The sequence below is a fragment of the Gouania willdenowi genome, chromosome 8, assembly GCF_900634775.1.
Source record: "Gouania willdenowi chromosome 8, fGouWil2.1, whole genome shotgun sequence".
Classification (NCBI taxonomy): domain Eukaryota; kingdom Metazoa; phylum Chordata; class Actinopteri; order Blenniiformes; family Gobiesocidae; genus Gouania; species Gouania willdenowi.
The window spans coordinates 9634766-9652550 of NC_041051.1; the positions used below are offsets into that span (position 1 = coordinate 9634766).

General features: G+C 37.5%; 1 protein-coding gene across 1 annotated transcript in view; it reads right to left on the reverse strand.

Annotated features, from left to right (window-relative positions):
* Positions 1–5970: 5970 nt before the first annotated feature.
* LOC114468860 (sodium- and chloride-dependent GABA transporter 3-like) overlaps positions 5971–17785 on the reverse strand; it is a 33992-nt gene continuing 22177 nt past the window's right edge. Inside the window, exons 8-14 of the mRNA XM_028455984.1 lie at positions 15161–15285; positions 14972–15084; positions 12197–12334; positions 11837–11939; positions 8510–8610; positions 8268–8438; positions 5971–8083 (exon numbers count right to left, since the gene is read on the reverse strand). Coding sequence (XP_028311785.1) covers positions 7940–8083; positions 8268–8438; positions 8510–8610; positions 11837–11939; positions 12197–12334; positions 14972–15084; positions 15161–15285 — 895 coding nt within the window. The 3' untranslated portion in view covers positions 5971–7939. The remainder of the gene's footprint in view (positions 8084–8267; positions 8439–8509; positions 8611–11836; positions 11940–12196; positions 12335–14971; positions 15085–15160; positions 15286–17785) is intronic.

Below are 17785 nucleotides of genomic sequence, written 5' to 3' on the forward strand. Positions count from 1 at the left end.
GTAAAAAAAAAAAAAAAAGGCTTTGTTTCTTGAAGGCGTTTGGCCATCCCCTCCCAGTGTCTCGCGGCCCCAAATGGGGGCCTGACCACAAGGTTGAGAACCCTTGCTACACACAATTCCACACAAAGGGGCTTACTATGTTGTTGAAAAAACTGGAAGTTTATGATTTGCAATGCAGTTTAAAATCATCAGTATTGTTGCTTTCTTTTTAATGAGGATATTTATATGTTGCGAGGACAAACTTTTACAAAATGAGCTATGGTTCAACCATAACTTGTGATAACTATGGATTTTTGCATAAAAATACATTTTATACATAATGTGGTGTAAAGACTTGCTATTTAACTCAACTATTTAGTAACTGTCACCACACTGACACATACACCCACCAAATTTCTTCACATGTCATTTTAACATTTGTAGTGTTTTTGTTGTTGTGTTCTGTGTTCCCATATATTTTGCACTATTGTCATATGTTGATATTTGTTTTTGTTCTTACTGTCTGCTCATTTTTATTGTGTAAAATGTTTGTTGCTGCAACATGTGAATTTCCTATGGAAGCCTGTTTCCACCACTAAAAAAATCATTATGGCAAGTCATAATTATGAGTTAGTAAAGGCATAATTATGAGAAAATTATTTTTCATGTAAATTTGCAAAGAAACGTACAAAAATGTGATGGAATCATTTTGCAATAAAGACTTATTTATGTACTTCTACTATTTTCTACACTATGTACCATGTGTTGAATTCTAAGAACTGAATAAAAATATGTTTTATGAATTATTATTTAAAGTGTCATTTGAATGGTTACAGTCAGTGTCAATTTTTTTCTCATAAGTATAACTTTCTATCTCATAATTATTATTTTCTATTTCATTATTATGACAACTCACAAGTATGACTTTCTATCTTTCTATCTCAAAATTATGGCTTTACCAACTAATGATTATGACTTGTCGTGGTGATTTTTTTTTTATTTATTATATATATACAGTATATATGGTGGACACGGGGTTTTATAATTTCTCCTCTGGGGATCAATAAAGGTGTATTCTAATTCAGTGGTTCCCATACTGAGGTACGTGTAACCCCAGGGGTACTTGAACACCTCTCAGGAGGTACACAGAAACATTTGTCAGTTTGTGTTTTAACAGATTGATTTTTACAAACACACTCACTTTTTTTTCTCACCCATCAATAGTAATTTGTGGCATTCTTTAAAATACACCAAAAGGTGAAGTTCAAATTTTTAAATTAAGAAAACATCCGAAAAATTGAATAAAAAGTCCCAAATTCAAGGTTAATATTGGACAATACACAGGAAAAATATACTGAATGATAAAAAGAACAGACAAACAACAACAACAAAATACACAAAATGACACCAAAAACACGTGCATTAAGAAAGAAACATATTTACTGAGGGAAAAAAATACACAAGATTATTACAAAATACACAAAAATAACAGAGAAACATACAAAATGACAAAAGAAACAACCAAACGACACCAAACACACTGAGAGAGAATAATTTCAATAATACCAACAACACACAAAATAAGAGAAAAATAAAATGAATAATGAAACAAACAACATAATACACAAAATGACACCAAAAACAGACAAAAATACACAAAAAAGAAGATAGAAATGACCTTTATATAAGAACATGAACTGAAAATACAAGAATCAGTTTCTTGGTCCCACATCATACATATATACAGTACATATACAGTGATGTTGCTAGGTACGCGTCCTGCGTCCCTGATGCATAAAACTCTAAAAGGACGCATTAAATCCACGATCCATGCGTCCCAGGGACGCACCTAAATTTTCCCATGAAAAACAACACATTGTGAACAACAACTTATGCTTAAAATCACAGTAACTAGCAAAAGAAAGAAACCTCAGCGGACCCCTTTACGCATTAACTCAGCACAGACATGATCCCATTGTGTACATGCTATATGACATATAGATAATTAAAAAGGAGCAGTCAGAATAATAATGTCACTACAATTTATATCTACCTTTTAATTGTATCACTTTATTTTGTACATACATTTTTTGTTTAATTATGAGTTTTTTTTAATTTATTAGTATTTGTTTTGTTTCCTCACAGGAGTTAAAAACTAAAATTTTCTTTAAAAAAAATGATAAATATTTCTTTAAAAAAAATGTAATTTAAAAAAATAAAGTGGAAAACACGAAATTTGGGGGAAAATAAAATGGAATTTGGGAAAAAATAAAACGGAATTTGTAAAAAAATAAAAAGGATTTTATAGGGCCCTAAGTCAAAGATACAAACTTCTTAGTAAGGGCAAGGCAAGGCAAATATATTTGTATAGCGCATTTCATACACAAGGCAACTCAATGTGCTTTACATGAACATTCAAACCAATAAGAACATTTAAAATCATCAGTAAAATCAATTAAAATCATCAGTAAAATCAATTAAAATCATCAGTAAAATCAATTAAAATCATCAGTAAAATCAATTAAAATCATCAACAAACACATTACATCAACAACATGACAAAATCTCCCTCTCAATCATACGCAGTAGAGAAAAAAAGTACCTTTAAGTTTGATTTAAAAATGTTTACATGTGATGCTGACTTCAGCTCTGTGGCAGTTTGTTCCACTTCTTTGCAGCATAACAACTAAAAGCAGCATCACCATGTTTACTGTGAACTCTGGGCTCCACTATCTGACCTGTGTCCATAGATCTGAGAGACCTGCTGGGTTCATACCCTCCCGGAGGCTGAGGTCTCAAGATCAGAACCTGCTCATGGTCCCCTGTACCCGTTACAAGACCAGAGGAGATCGCTCCTTCCAGGAGGTCGCGCCAACGCTCTGGAACGATCTTCCGTTTTCCTTGCGTTTGCTTGATTCCGTTGATGCTTTTAAGAGCCAACTGAAAACCTATTTGTTTCAGAAAGCATTTTAAATTCCAGTGATAAAGGGTTGTTTTATGACCATCATATTCTTGTGACTGTAACTGCAATTTGTATTGTATTGTATGCACTGTATGTATTGTGAAGCACTTTGTGACTTCTGTCTGTAAAAGGTGCTATATAAATAAATATTACTTACTTACTAAAATCTCATTTATGTATTCTGGACCAAACCCATTCACAGATTTATACACCAGCAGCAGAACTTTAAAGTCTATTCTGAGGCTGACTGGGAGCCAGTGTAAAGACTTTAAAACTGGACTAATGTGTTCTGACCTCTTTGTTCTGGTTAAGACCTGAGCTGCAGCGTTCTGAACCAGCTGTAGCTGTTTGATGCTCTTTTGGGGGATTCCTGTCAGAAGACCATTACAATAGTCCAGTCTGCTGGAGATAAAAGCATGGACCAGTTTCTCCTGATCTTTCTGAGTCATTAAAGCTTTCACTCTGGAGATGTTCTTTAGGTGGTAGAAGGCTGTTTTTGTGATAGATTTGATCTGACTGCTGAATGTCAGATCTGAGTCAATCAGAACTTCTTAGTAGTAAGCAGTGATGTTGCTCGGTACGATATATTGTGAGCATCAACTTCTGTTTAAAATCACAGTAACTAGCAAAAGAAAACTAGCCGTCAGCGGACCCCTTTACTCATTAAATCAGCACAGACATGATCTTGAGTACATGCTGGTTTAGCCGCGACAACAGCAATCAGCCAGTTAACTAGCTGCTTACAATACACCACAAACATATCTGCATCATTTTATTTTTCCCAACAGACTTTGCACTGTGTTAGTTCAGTTACATTTTTGTGCTATAAGTTTCATAGTGATTGACTCAGTTTATTTGATTTAGTTGATGTTCAGACAAGAGTATTTTGGTGACAATTTATTTTTTGACTGTCATGGTGATGAGAATGTTTTGTTTGTGTTAAAATCAGCACTTTTATTGATAATTTATTTTTGTACAACAGACACCATTTTGTTTTCATTTGAATTGTATTTGTTTAATTTCAGATACATTTTGAACATACATGAATATATCTGCTAATTATAGCCATATAATGTCACCATTAAGAGAGTATAAGACTACAATTTAAGAAATATAAGAAATAGAAATGAATACATTTTTTTTTATTGGGGACCCATTGAATTTCCCAGAGACCCACTCAAATCATCACCTGTGGGTCCCAGGGACTCACTACATTGAAAACCTATGAACATTACTGCCCAACAATAATTATATATGTATATAAATATTGTTTTTTTTCTATCCTCTCCCTCCTGATGTGGGACCAAGAAACTGATTCTTGTATGTATATATATATATAGAAATAATATATTCATATATATTCAGGAGGCACTAAATACTGTTTCATTCAATTTATTTACAAAATGAGATTCTTTAAAATGCTTTATCACTCATTTGTCCCCTTATTATGATTTATAGTTATTTTTTCATAGAATTCTGAAGGTGTACTTGAGCCAAAAAAGTTTAAGAACCACTGGGTAAAGCGGTACATGGGGCAATACACTGTTCTATTCTTTTCTTTCCTATTCTATTCTATTTTATTTTATTCTATTTTATTCTAAAGTATAACTAGAGTGTAGCCGTCGCCCCCAGGTGGACCCTGTAGGTAATGCACGTAGGTCATTTCATGCTATTTGCTGTAAATTCGTAAAAAGCTTTCAGGATTTATTCATGCAATCATCCTATTCAGCCCGCTTACAATACTGCTAATTATTCAAAATATACACATATAAATTTAACAGTGATCCATTGATTTTGTGTTTTGTTACATGATTATGATGATTATGGCAACTAACAGAGGTCTTTAAACAACTGCACACTCTGAATGCTGGACTATTCCCACCTGTCACTGTTGGTGTGGGCACCAGGATCCTGGGCCACATGTTAGACTGTATGTATTCAGGGGTCATGTGAGGACCCAGAGGGAGGGGTGTTGGCAGGAGTGTATAGGAAGGTGTGGGGGTGAGGGTGGGGGTTGTCAGACAAGGAGACGCTGTGAGTCAGCCTATTGGGCTCAGTGCCCTGCTCCCCTGCTGCAGGCCTCCTGGCATTGGTAGACTGGACTGGATTGGCAGCAGTTTTCTGTGTGTGACTCCATCCCAGCAACAGCGTCACACACTGGGCTCTGTCTGCCACTCAGTCCCCAGCCAATAGGGGCACGAGCAGTGCCAATTCACCCCAAAGCTAACCAATAGGGGGCCTGATGTGCTCAGTGGTGGTATCCCTCCCTGATGTGACTTCCTGTGTGTGTGTGTGTGTGTGTGTGTGTGTGTGTGTGTGTGTGTGTGTGTGTGTGTGTGTGTGTGTGTGTGTGTGTGTGTGTGTGTGTGTGTCACCCTCTTGTGGTCAATCTGAGTAACCATGATAACAGCTGATGTGGACCAGGGGTTCTAAACTGGTCTCACCCTGGGACCCACATTTTGCCACAGTCTTCTTCTTCTTTTTTTTTTTTTTTTTAATTCAACCAACCAAATTTAGTTTTTCAAAAAAAGCTGTTGAAAACACACACACACACACACACAAACACACACACACACACACACACACACATATATATATATATATATATATATATATATATATAATCTTTTTTAAAACTTAAATTAAATTTTCCTGTGCAACATGCATTTCACAGCATGCCTGTCAAAAGAAAAGTTTCTTTCAAAATAAAAGACAATTCCAACTTGAGAGACATTAAGTATTTATTTATTTTTTATTACCAGCTGTCTGCGACCCACCCAGTTCAGGTCCGCAACTTTCTTTTTTGTCCCGACCCACCAGTTGAGAATCACTGGATTGGACAGTCTCATACCCCTTCAGACATTTATTCTGAAGCCATGTACCCACGACTCCTGCATACTAAAAAAAAAACATAATATACAATGTAGCCCTACAGGGAAATTAGTCTTCGAATTTTGCTATCCTGTTGAGGAATAATACGTAGTAAAAAATCAATAATAATCTGTGAGCACACAAGAAAACAACACGCTTAGAATTATTGGCAACACTTTACTTAAAGTTTTCTACATAAGGCTGATATTACGATGTCATTATTATGACATGACTTCTGTCATTAGCTTGAATTTAGTGTCATCAGGTGTCGGTCGTTACCCTAACCCAACCTAACCCCACTAGATGCCTCCACTTAACCCAAATTTTTTTTTAAGGAATCTAACAAACATTTGTTGGTTGAACATATAGCAGTAATACGACATATTCAATAATCACCCTGAAACTGTGAATTACAACTCACTACAACTTTAATGAGAAGGTTGAGGTTAAAAGGATGCACGGAAATCTTAAATCTCCAGGCAAAGTCATTCGGTTTTCATGTTTGTTAAAGCTGAAATTCCACTTTCACACAAGTACGTGGAAACAAAGGGCATCAAGCATGTTTGGCTATAGCGCAAAGCAGTGTTAACCTGGCAACAGCCAGATTGATGTGTAGCCCCTCCCTCTAACTCAAGTTCTCCACATCGATCTGGTTCCGTGTCAGGCAAATCCTTTCTGAACCAGGGAGGGACATGAACAGAATGCTTGAAGCTGATTGGGTGAAGCGCCTGTCCACCATGATTTGTTTTAGCCAATCACACGGCAGAGACGCTGCTATGGCTACAACAACAAGGCTCCGCTTTGTACAAAGCGCATGTCGCTGTTCCCTTTCTAAAGGAAATGCTGGATTCTTTATTTATAGTTTATAGCAGCTTCCACACGTTCATCCTCCTGTGGCGACATCTTTCTGTTTTGATTCGGAGCTATGCTAATAGCGGGCCCAGCTAGTTCCTCTCCCCGCAACTGCACACGCGCCAGCTTTGCTTCGATGCTTCTGCATTCATAACACCTGGGTATTCCGCCCTAAACCACAACATTGCCTCATGACTGGTTCTAACTGGTTTGGTTCTCTTACGGAAGGTAAGGGCCGGAGCAGCACAAGATGGATTCTAGTGTTTGTGAACACCAGGAGAATCCATCTCTCAGGCAAGGTTAAAGCAATGTCGTTCTTGCCATATTTGCGCTTTTTTCCCAAAAAAAAAAATCTGTCACCACTAGAGGGTAGTCTTCCATAATGTGTAATTTGTGACAATGCATGGAGGCTCCTGACTGCTGCTATATTTACATTCTAGTTTCCAATGTTGTCACGCTGTTTTTAATTTTTATTCACGTACCCCCTTCACAATTTGCGATGCATGCCCCACTTTGGGAACCTAGGGATTAGAACATAAAACCTGATAAATGCTTGCAAAGTGTTCATAGTTTTACTGAAGTAATATTACGTCGTTACATCATTTTTTTTTTAGTTGAAACTGAGTCAGTGTGAAGAAGATCATAACTTCATAATAAGATGAAGAAAATTTGAAACAATACATAAACCATTTCAGGAGAGCAGTAAATTACAAATGAAATAGTTGATTTTTATTCATTAAAAATACTTACATTATTTAGAAACAGCTTTCCAGGGTCAATTTACTGAATTGTACACTGTCCTTATATCTACCACCAATACAATAAGAAAGAGCATATAGCCCTTTTTGCTAAAATACGATGGTGGTCATTTTGGGAAAAGCGCCACCAAAAGTGACCAAGGCCAAATCTTGAGGGGGTCCCAATCCAAAATTGTTCAGAATACACTATTCTATACATGTGTACCATATGTGATGCTTTTATGCAAATTTGAACAATTGATCTGATTTATCAGTCCATTCTATATGTACTATTGCCCATGAGGAGAACATGCATCCTATGACTTAACACAACAACTAATAAACATTGAATTTCGGTTTCTTGTTAAAGCTGATATCTGGAGTTTCTGAGATGACGTCTCAATGTAGACCATAGTAAAAGACTAGTTAGGTGTTTTTTAGGCATTTTAAAATAATCATACATAAACATAGTTTTCTCAGAAACTCTGAATATCTATGGTTTGAGTCAAATTTGAATAATTATTATTTCAGTATTCACTTAAATACCAACATTCAAGCATTCATTTGTATCAAGGCCAAGCTCAGCTTCTAGTACTTTTATATTAACTTCATTTCTGTCAAGCTCTTTCTGTGGTTTGTAAGCAGCAGATTTACCAACAGGATGCCACAGACTCCTGAGACGCTGTGGACACACAAAACCAAACTATTCATTATTAATCTCATTGTGATATATACAGTATAAACACATTTAAGGGGAAAACACAATTTCTGTACGGGCAAGAAATAAACTAATCAATGATAAGACTTTTTTTTAGGAGTGTACTTTGGGATACTCTGATAAAGAACCCAACTATTTCTATTGTTACCTGTGGAAGTGGTCCCTTATTGATCAAAATCTTGCAAACTGTCCAAATAAAGGGGACGACCACTGAGGAAAGAGTCATAGCCCAGCCCAGCAGATAAGCCCAGCTGGGGTAAGTGTAGCCCCTGCTGGACGTCAGGGGCTGGTAGACCAGGAAGGAGCAGATGAAACAAATCTTCAGGGAAATTATATTATTAGAAACATGGGATAGGGATCACAATTTCCTTTGCTTTGTTTCAGACTCACCAAACAGAGCAGAGGGGTGAAGTAACGCCAGCAGAGGCTGATGAACAGACACGGTCTCTGTCCAATCATGTCCTCAACAGCATCACACATCCGACTGGACCCTGCAGGACCAAAGCCGGAGTTTTCTGAGTCAAATCAAAACTGAGTAGCTTCGACCAAGGAGAGGATATCACCTTTTATTTGACTCATATCACCTGAATTCAATGATAAAAAAAACTAATTTACTGAAAATTTGTAAAAACTAAGTTGTCAACTTTTGCAAATGAACTCCAAATATTATTCAAATTGGTCAAATTAGACAAAAATTCTGTCTAAATGGTATAGACCCTCGCGACTGACGTCACGACACATTGACCCAACGCCATCTTGGAAGATGACGGTCCTATATGGATGCACCTGCATGGGTGTGTTTACTTGAATAATAGTGTTATTTTTTGACTTATTGAAAGCAGCCCATGTGCTAAACGATTGTTGAAGGTCATCTACGTTTGGCCTCAACATGTCGGAGGCCACGGATTATGTTGAAACTCTACCAGAAGCTGAGAGAAATCGGTACAAGGAGAAACTGGGACTGATCGGTGGGAATGACCCCTACAACGTTCCTGTTGACAATTAAATGGGATGAAAATGTCTTATTTCCCGGGAGTGACTATGTCCTGACACTGTGAACTACCTCGTCTTTACATCTACCTCATACACGTGAAAAGTTTGAAGGGACTGGAAGTTTACAACCATTTTGTTTGTGGCTGGATTTGTAAAGTAGCTGCTTTTATTCATAATGGACTCCATGTGGTTAAATCCAGGGTAAGTAGACTATTTTCTCATAATTCATCTGTAATATGAATGTGCAATGCTGGTTTTTCAGAATCTGAGCTATTTTATTGATTGTTGTATTCTTTATTCTGGCACAAAACAGAAAAAACAAAACAGCTAACCATAAACTTACTAAAAAAACTTATCAGTGAAAAAATGGTCGGAGCAGATCCTGTACTGGTACAGGCTTGTTGTTTTCAGGTCAGGCCAGCACAGGGCAGCTAACCAGGCCTTCCTCCTTTCACGAGTAAGTGCCTCGTTTTTTCCCCTTTGGGTGGCTCTCACAGCTGGTATCCTGAACAAAGACTTGTGTACAGCACTCCAGTCCCAGCCGTGTTAGAACACCCAAACACAGCGCAAAAGTTAATCATCGCTGTGGGCTCTCTGCTTCGCTATATACAATCTATGGTTTCAAAACGTTTCCCGCGGTGCCTTGTTCTTCCAACATGGCAGAGGGCCGTACATCATGTGAACTGTGAGGTCATGTGGCATGGGTCTATTGTGTTCCCATGCATCTACTAAAACCCACAGCTAAGTAATAAAAACTGGGAAATTTAGAGACCAAGTAAAATGTGGAAGTAACATCCACAGTATGCAACCAATAGTTTGGTTTAATACGGGTATAAAAAAAAAAGCATCACATAACTCTCTCAATCCTCCTTTGACATAATGCATCATTACATTATGTGTTCTCTTGGTAGGAGTCATTTTCTAGTTCACTTTTTAACATAATCTCAAGCGCCAGTTTGCTGTCTGGTATATTCCACCCACCAGCATTGGCTCATTCCATGACATTTCAACAAATGGGCCTGACCCACGCACTTTAATCTGAAATTTGTATTATTTGTTACGTGATTACTCAATGGGCATACTGCTAATTTTTAGCTTGATCAGATGAATACTTTTTGAGATATGGCCAATTTAATATGGGGTTATGTGTCGATTTTTGCACATCCTTATTTCTTTTTTAATATCTCAGGAATTATATCACATAGGAAACTGAAATGTATACAGCTCCACATATTCTCTTAGAATGTACAAAAACATCTGCTATACATCCTATGTGGTGGACATGCCAGACCCTCAGAATTGGAAGAAAGTTTATTGGGATTTGGGCCTTTAGTAAACAACTTTACATAATGGTCGGGGAGCCAAAGTCTCAAAAATGGGTTGAACCTGACATAGTCTGCCATACTTTTTATTTGTGTTTTTTCTGTTAACTTTGACCCTAAGGACCAATGATTGGAGGGTCTGCTCTGCTAGAAATATTGCAAAAAAAAATTGTGGCTATTTTAGTGTATGCACCCTGTATTTATTTATCAGAAAAATGTGAAAAACAATTTCTTCCCTAAAATCCTCAGTGGGTTGGGTAGGCTGTCAATAAATGCATTCCAGATACACAGAACACGTGTGCTGCCAACATCCACTAAAAAAACAACTCTTTAAACACATTTCTACATGATTTTTCATCAATTTAATGCAAAAAAAATTTGACGTTTTCTCACTTTTTTCCAATATTTTCATCTTTACTTCATTGGCAATCAACTATTCCACCAAGTTATGGCATCAGTCAACATGCCATACTTTTCAACAAACTGTATACTCATTTCACAGATAAAAAGTCTAGCAGACCATGTCAGGTTCAACCCAATTTATTGAGCTTTTGAGACTTTGGCTCCCCGACTATATACCTCAACTCTCTGTAATCTCATCATCTTTCAGCTGTGTACATAGACTGTTTACATTACTAATAATTAGTCACATATATGCATTGGTTTTTGGGTGACAGTCTCTTGAAATCCAAAAACCTATTTTTTTTTTTTTACAATTTTCAACTGCATGTGGGAATGTAAAAAATATCTGATCTCTGTTTTAATTTATAGTATAAAGGTTACTCTTTCTTGGGATATGAAACAATTTTTCTTTATGCAGCTTCTTCATTCTTATTGAGGGCCCTAACTGTGGGTTAGATCACCACTCGCACATTTTGAAATTGCTTTTCATGAGGCCAGATCTTGCCTCTGTGTCTTATAATCATTTATTGTTTATTAGTTTTTCACTAGTAACAAAAAAACTATAGAAAACCATTGCATCAGAAAAATATCCATCCATGCATTTTCAGACCCACTTATTCCGGTTATCTCCGGCTCTCATTGGGCACTGGGCGGTGGTACACCCTGGACAGGGCGCCAGTCCATCGCAGGGCATTAGAAAAATATTTATTTTTGAAAACACAATAATTATTATGGACAAATTTCATCAAGGATTCATCCGGACCAACTAAAGATTTACAGTGTACAGTACATTTGTAAAAAATTCAGAATTTTTTGAGACCAAAGTGCATGGGATGAAAATTTGTTGAAATGACATTTAATGACCCCATAGTAAAAGGGTTTTTTTTTTCACTCCGTTCATCATTGATCATAATATTATGGCTAATCAGCATAATCTCAGTCCCCTCACGCATCTGAAAGAACATATTTAAACATGTTAGAGTTGGTCCCTGCATCTTACCAAAGGCCCAGCCCACAGCCACGCACTGCAGGAAGCCCACAAATAAAGTACAGGCTCCATTAGGACCGTAGTGATCAATCAGCTGGAACTGATAGACCCCTCCCTGGACATCAGAACACAGAGACATGGACATGCTCAGAGCTACTGCTGCACTATTTACTCCATCACTGGTTCCATCATCATGCTTATTCCTTGTATTATTTAATTCTATTGTTTTTTTTTTTCTTCCTTTATTTAATTATTGTTTGATGTTGTTATATTTCCTGTTTCCCTGTTTTTTGGAGCTGCTGCAACTTCTAAATTTCCCCCATTTTCCATTGGGGGATGAATAAAGTTTTATCTTACTGTATCTTATTATACCTCAGTGGTGAGAGAGATCTGTATGATGAAGCAGCTCAAACACAGGAGCAGGAGGAAGATTTCACGACGCCACGGTCTGCGCATCTGTGCTGGGAACATGTCCACGACTGATGATGTTATAGTCTCTAAACCTGTGAACTGTTACACACACACACACACACACACACACACACAATTATTATTCATATTGTTAGGCAACTTTTCACCTTTTTTATGTTCCTCTTACATACATTTTAAATTCTCGCTGATAATACATCTTCAGAGAGGCCAGTCAAAATATTTGTTGAGCATGCAGAAAAATCATATAGTCTACACATAACTGATATAGAATTGACTCAGAAAAGGCACTAAAATGTTTTCCTCGTAGCTTGAAATGAATACATGTATTCAATGACTCCCAGCCAGTTTTGAGGTCAATTACAATCTTTGAATAACAATTATACATCTTCAATTATCCATGCTCATTTACAACACAATTACGATTACATTGACGGCAGCATTTTTTCAATATAGATGTATCATATTTGTACATTTGTAATATGTTTGTAAATATCTGTATCATATTTGTATATAATTTGTATATTTATTTATTATTATTATTATAATTATTAATAATCTTACTGTATTTTTTACAACTATAATGTGTGAGTATCTGATCTTTATTTTTAACAGTCTTTTACTTAATTATACACTTATTTAACATTTATTCTTTCTTTCGTCTTTGTTAAACATTTTATTCTTTTATTTGTGTTTTTTTTTCTTAAGTTGCTGTAACGAAAACAATTTCCCCCTGGGATTAATGAAGGAATTCTGATTCTGAATTAAAATTACAATTCTTATTTTCCCCCTGAAATCAATTAAAATTCTCATCAATTAATAAAGTTCTATTACAATTAATCACAATTATTGAGCTATTAGCCTTCTTATGATCTCTTATGAAAATGGGTCAGTTTGGACCCATATGTCTTAAATCAGCTGCAACCTACAGTATTTGTTTTTAATCTCTTTTATCCGTTATAAAAATGTTCGTGATATTTTTGGTGATTTAGATTTTTTGATAGTTAAAAGATCCTGGAGAGAACTAACAGGTAAACTTGATCTGAAACATATTTTAATAAAACATGTGTAAGCCACTGAACTATAGCATGGTTCCACAGTTTAGTGTTTAATTAAACTGTAAAAGATAGTTGTTATAGAATCTTCATGCCAATTAAAATTACAAAGTCAATTAAAGCTGCAAGCAGCGATGAACGGGCTCTCGCAACCATACGCATGTCGAGAAGTGGCGCACGTTGAGGTGTGTTGCATGTCCAGGTGTGGCAGAAATTTGAGTGTTGAGACGTAGCTGACCATTTTCAAGGATTATATCACAAACCTTCCTGCAATATTTTGTGCAAATATAATGCCTATGATTTCCTTTTACCAATATGTGGCGCTATGACTATGAATGACAGTTGGGTTAAACCATAACTCATTTTTTTTTGGCATACAAATTAAATCTTTTACAATTAATTAGCATCTACTTAGCGCTACAAATTCTTAATAACTTCCATAAATGTAGCACATCATCCAAATGAACAGGCTGCTAAGAGGAAAATTTCAATCTATAAAGATTCAATTTTATTGTCAATATTGGGTAATAACACAACCAAATAAACATGTAAACATGTTTAAAATAAAAATATGAATGTGTGAAGTACTTTAACAGTGCAGTGTTGGATGCAAGATGTATCTCTCTATAAAAACAAGGAATCTTAGTTTGTCTGTGATTATGATGTCATTACTGTAGAAAGTGATGATGTCAGAATTTTGCAAAAGTTCTACAGTGATGATTTCATCAGTGCCAGCTGGGAGCAAATACAATTTTCAAGGGGTTGCCATTGAGTCATTTTTCCATTCACAAGTCCAATTCCCCCAAAATATCACATTTTTCGGCAGTCCTAATATGCGTTCAAAGTTTCAGGAGTTTTTGAACATGTTTAGGCCCTCAAAAATGCAATAACTTTTTTGTAAGAATAATAATAATAACAAAAAACAATTATCGACACCCCCCACCAGATCGGTTGTCATTATAACTCACAACCTTTTCCTAAATGTCCTAAATCTAAGAACTTAGATGTATACATAAGAAAAATATTATCACATCAGAATATAAAATTACTAACTATCTTAAACGGTTTCTTAGAAAAGCTGTCCTCTTTGAAGTTACCTCGAACAGAGTAAAAAAACTGAACACATGCAATAACTCTGCAAAAAATAATTACACACTTCTCATTTTCAAACTCCATCAAGGTATTGATAACCTGAAGCCACACACTGAATTTCACACTTTGTGATGGGGGATAATAATAAAAATGAGGTGCATTACAAAAGGGTCCTATACGTGCTCGGGCCCTAATTATCTGAACTCAATTACCATTCAATTATGATTACAACATGATTACAACAGCAACATATTTTTTCAACAATCAATTATAATGACATCGTAATTGGAATTAATTATAAATTTCACAATTACAATTCTAATTTACCCCAACCCTGATTGCAGCAATGTGCTCATGCACACGTACTCCTGTTGGGAATTTCTATTGCTAATCAAACACGTCTGTTTTTATCTCACAATGCATGACTGAACACATTTAGTTGTCAAACCTGTTATTTTTAACCAAAATGGTGAAAATAGAATAAAGATTTATTATTTTTAAAGTACATCTCCAGACTTCCTTCTGCTTAAGTTTTGAGGGTATGCAGGAGAATGTTCTCCTCCCATCTTACCACAGTGTCCAGCCCCAACATAAGCAGCATACAGAAGAAGCAGGCAGCCCACAGCTGAGGGAGGGGCATCATGGCCACGGCCTGAGGGAAGGCAATGAATGCCAGGCCAGGACCTGGAAAAGCACAAATCTCTGCATCATATATAGAATATATAGGATGTGTGAACCCTTTTGGCTTTAGCTTGTATACCTGAGCTGACCACCATGTCAACGGGAATTCCCTGCTTGTGTGCCATGAATCCCAGTGCTGAGAAGATGGCGAAGCCTGCAACTAAACTGGTGCCACTGTTAAGCGCACATAGCCACAAACTGTCCCTGTGTACACAAAAAGATCCCAGCCTTAGAGTTTAGATAGATACTGTAAATAGATAGATAGATAGATAGATAGATAGATAGATAGATAGATAGATAGATAGATACTGTAGATAGATAGATAGATAGATAGATAGATAAATACTGTAGATAGATAGATGGATAGATAGATAGATAGATAGATAGATAGATACTGTAGATAGATAGATAGATAGATAGATAGTTAGAGAGATAGATAGATAGATACTGTAGATAGATAGATACTGTAGATAGCTAGATAAATAGATAGATTTTTTTTTTCAAATGATACCCAAACTCATGCCATTTCAGTGCATACATACTGTACATACAATATATGCAAGAAAATCTTCTTGCAATTGCAGAAGAAAAATAGATAAAAGTAAAAGTACAATGAATACTGATTTCTATAGTTGAGCCGGATACTCAGCTGAAACGAGTATTTTGCCGAGTACAAGTAATATAATAATAATTTGAGTCAATATCTGTGCTCGGATTTAACGAAAATCCTCATTGGAAAGCTGAGCTGTGTTTGCATTCTGTGATAGGCTAGTCACAGGATGCGTCCCTCCCCTATACACATACAGATGTGTTGACTGACTCTCTCTCTCTCTCTCTCTCTCTCTCTCTCTCTCTCTCTCTCTCTCTCTCTCTCTCTCTCTCTCTCTCTCTCTCTCTCTCTCTCTCTCTCTCTCTCTCTCTCTCTCTCTCTCTCTCTCTCTCTCTCTCTCTCTCTCTCTCTCTCTCTCTCTCTCTCTCTCTCTCATGCACACACACCTGGTGTGGAAATAAAAAAAAAGAACCAAAATAAATAATTTAAAAAAATCACACGAATCATAAACAAATAAATAAAAGTTAAAAAAAAAGAAAGTTACGTAGAGTATGAAAACCCTTGTTTATTAACAACGATCATAGACTTCTGGTGAGCGATTGAAGATAGCAGCTTAGAAAACTTTCTTGGTCAATTTCAAGAAAAAATCCCCCACTAAAACACAAAAACTGCTTCTGCTCGAAGCCAACATGACCTAAAATGAGTGGGGTTTGAAGAAAGAAGGCTCTGGGGGAAAAAAAATACAGCGAACACTACCAAAAGCAACGTGGAAGAAATGGAGGCCGGCGGCAAGACTTTAACACCGGCAAAGCTATCCAAAACATAGCCAAAAGCATACAAAAACTCCAAACGGAACTTAAAGGCACACCGCTGACTTTTTGACCTAAAGAGTTGACCCATATGAGTTATTTTAAATGATTCCTCAAGCCAATATACAGGGCTTGACAGTATCAATGCTCCAAGCGGGGCTTCCCTCTTGAAATTCCGACCATGTAAGTTTGGAGAGACGGACTGTCTTTGGCCAGGTCATGTGACCAGGAGAATGCCTGGAGAACGTTTCACTTTACGGCAGTCATGTGACAACAGGCTCGGATATACATAGTTCCCACATGACGTCAAAACATACGAGCATTTCCCGACCCGGCGCCATTGTTGTGGGGAGCTGAAATGAGATTAGCCTCTGTTCACAGCCAAAAGAGCACAATATGGTAGTTTTGTGTTGGGTTAATGGGTGCACTAATCGCCGTGATAGTTGAGTTTAACGTGGATTATTTAGTAAGGGAAGTCGAAATGTCAGATCCATAACTTCGGGATAAGGATTGGCTTTCAGGGCTGGGTCGGTCGGGCAAGAGTGCGAAACGGGGCTGGGCTAGCGCCGTGGCTGGAGGAGCAGCTGCCGCCGCCCTCTTCTCCCCGCATCTGGCGACCCGGTACTTGGCCCGCCTTGCGATAACGCTCCCTGGCCTTGCCGTTGTTGTCAGCCCCTTTGCCTGGGACGGAGCGGAAGGGTGACCTGGAAAGCGCGGGGCGGTGTCTGGTGTTCTCACGGATCTGCCCACCCGCGGTGCCTGACGGGGTCCCCCCGTCTGCCGCGCCAACCCCCGGCAAAGGGGGCCGACGACGGTGACGGATAGGAGGACCAAGCATCGGAGAGAGGAGGGCGGCGGGGGCGGCGGCTTCTCCTCCAGCCGCGGCACGAGCCCATCCCCGCTTCGCACCCCAGCCCTTCGAGGCAATCTTTATCCCTAAGTTACAGGTCAACTACTGTCTGCATACACAATCAAAAGACAAGGGAGGCTGGCCGACTGACTGTTTGTTGATTTGTGCAACATTGCTGCGGCGCTTGTGGTCACTAGGGACGCTTGACGTGAAAGTTACAGGTCTAGCGCCCCTAGTGGCCAAAGTTACATAGTGTGCCTTTAAGCAAGATTTGACCGACTTTAAGAACGACTTCAGGAATGATATTAAACAGGAATTCAACAGTTACAAGACGGCGATAAATCAAAAGCTTCAGAGTATCTCTGGAGACGTTCGTAACCACGGTATGAGGCTAACTGAAACAGAGCAGCAATTGGATGAAAATGAGACGGCTAACACTGAGCTAAAAGAGGCTCTGCTTTATTCTCTTAAACAACAGAGACTCTTACAAGCAAA